Source organism: Chaetura pelagica, unplaced genomic scaffold, assembly GCF_000747805.2.
Source record: "Chaetura pelagica isolate M959 unplaced genomic scaffold, ChaPel_1.0 scaffold107, whole genome shotgun sequence".
Classification (NCBI taxonomy): domain Eukaryota; kingdom Metazoa; phylum Chordata; class Aves; order Apodiformes; family Apodidae; genus Chaetura; species Chaetura pelagica.
In genome coordinates this window covers 699180-699881 of record NW_009953979.1, presented here as the reverse complement: position 1 = coordinate 699881, position 702 = coordinate 699180, and the positions used below count along the sequence as shown (strand labels likewise).

At 50.4% G+C, this 702-nt stretch overlaps 1 protein-coding gene across 1 annotated transcript in view; it reads left to right on the top strand.

Moving 5' to 3' along the window:
• Window positions 1-702, top strand: part of OTOF (otoferlin) — a 106105-nt gene that overhangs the window by 72598 nt on the left and 32805 nt on the right. The window contains 1 exon segment of the mRNA XM_010002208.1: window positions 156-339. Coding sequence (XP_010000510.1) covers window positions 156-339 — 184 coding nt within the window.

The following is a 702-nucleotide window of genomic DNA, read 5'->3' as shown; positions in this document are numbered from 1 at the left end:
AAACACCTACCACTAATTTGTGGTTCCTAGGCAAGGTTTCTCATGTCTCCCATGGTTCCTGCAGAGCAAACTTCTCCCCAACTTGAACTAAAGCCAAGAGATTGAGACCAACTGCAGTTACAACCCTGTGACTTTGTTTCACATTTTTTTGTGAGGTAACTATGGGAACCAGATTGATGGCATGATCAAACCCACCCTCAGGAGGAAGAAAGAGGGAGGGGATGGATGTGAGGAGGAGTCCGAGCTGCTCCAGAACTCGAGTGAGGAAGAAGGTGATGAGGATGGAGAGCTGGTCTCTGTTTCCTCATCTCAGCCCATGAAGCCTCTGGTCACAGACAGGTAAGTGTACCCACCTGGCCAATTAAGTGTCACTGGGCAGAGATGTGGCTCTCAGTTCAGACATGGTCTGGTTCTCACATGTGCTGTGTGTCCGAGTCATTCTGCCAGACAGCCCTGAGAGCAGCAGTGGAGACCAGATCTCCATGCCCAGCAAAGGGAGATTAGATACTATGTGTAGATACCTCACCTTAGATTCCACAGTCTGCCAGCTGAGCCCCTGTTCCCTGCAGTCCTGAGTGCTCCTGGGGACTCTCTGATATTCATTAAGGGCTGAATTCCCCTCCCAAGCTGTCCTTCAAAGGATCTCCTCCACCTCCTGGCCAGATGTGCACCCAAAACTCATGACTCTCTGATACCTTTAGC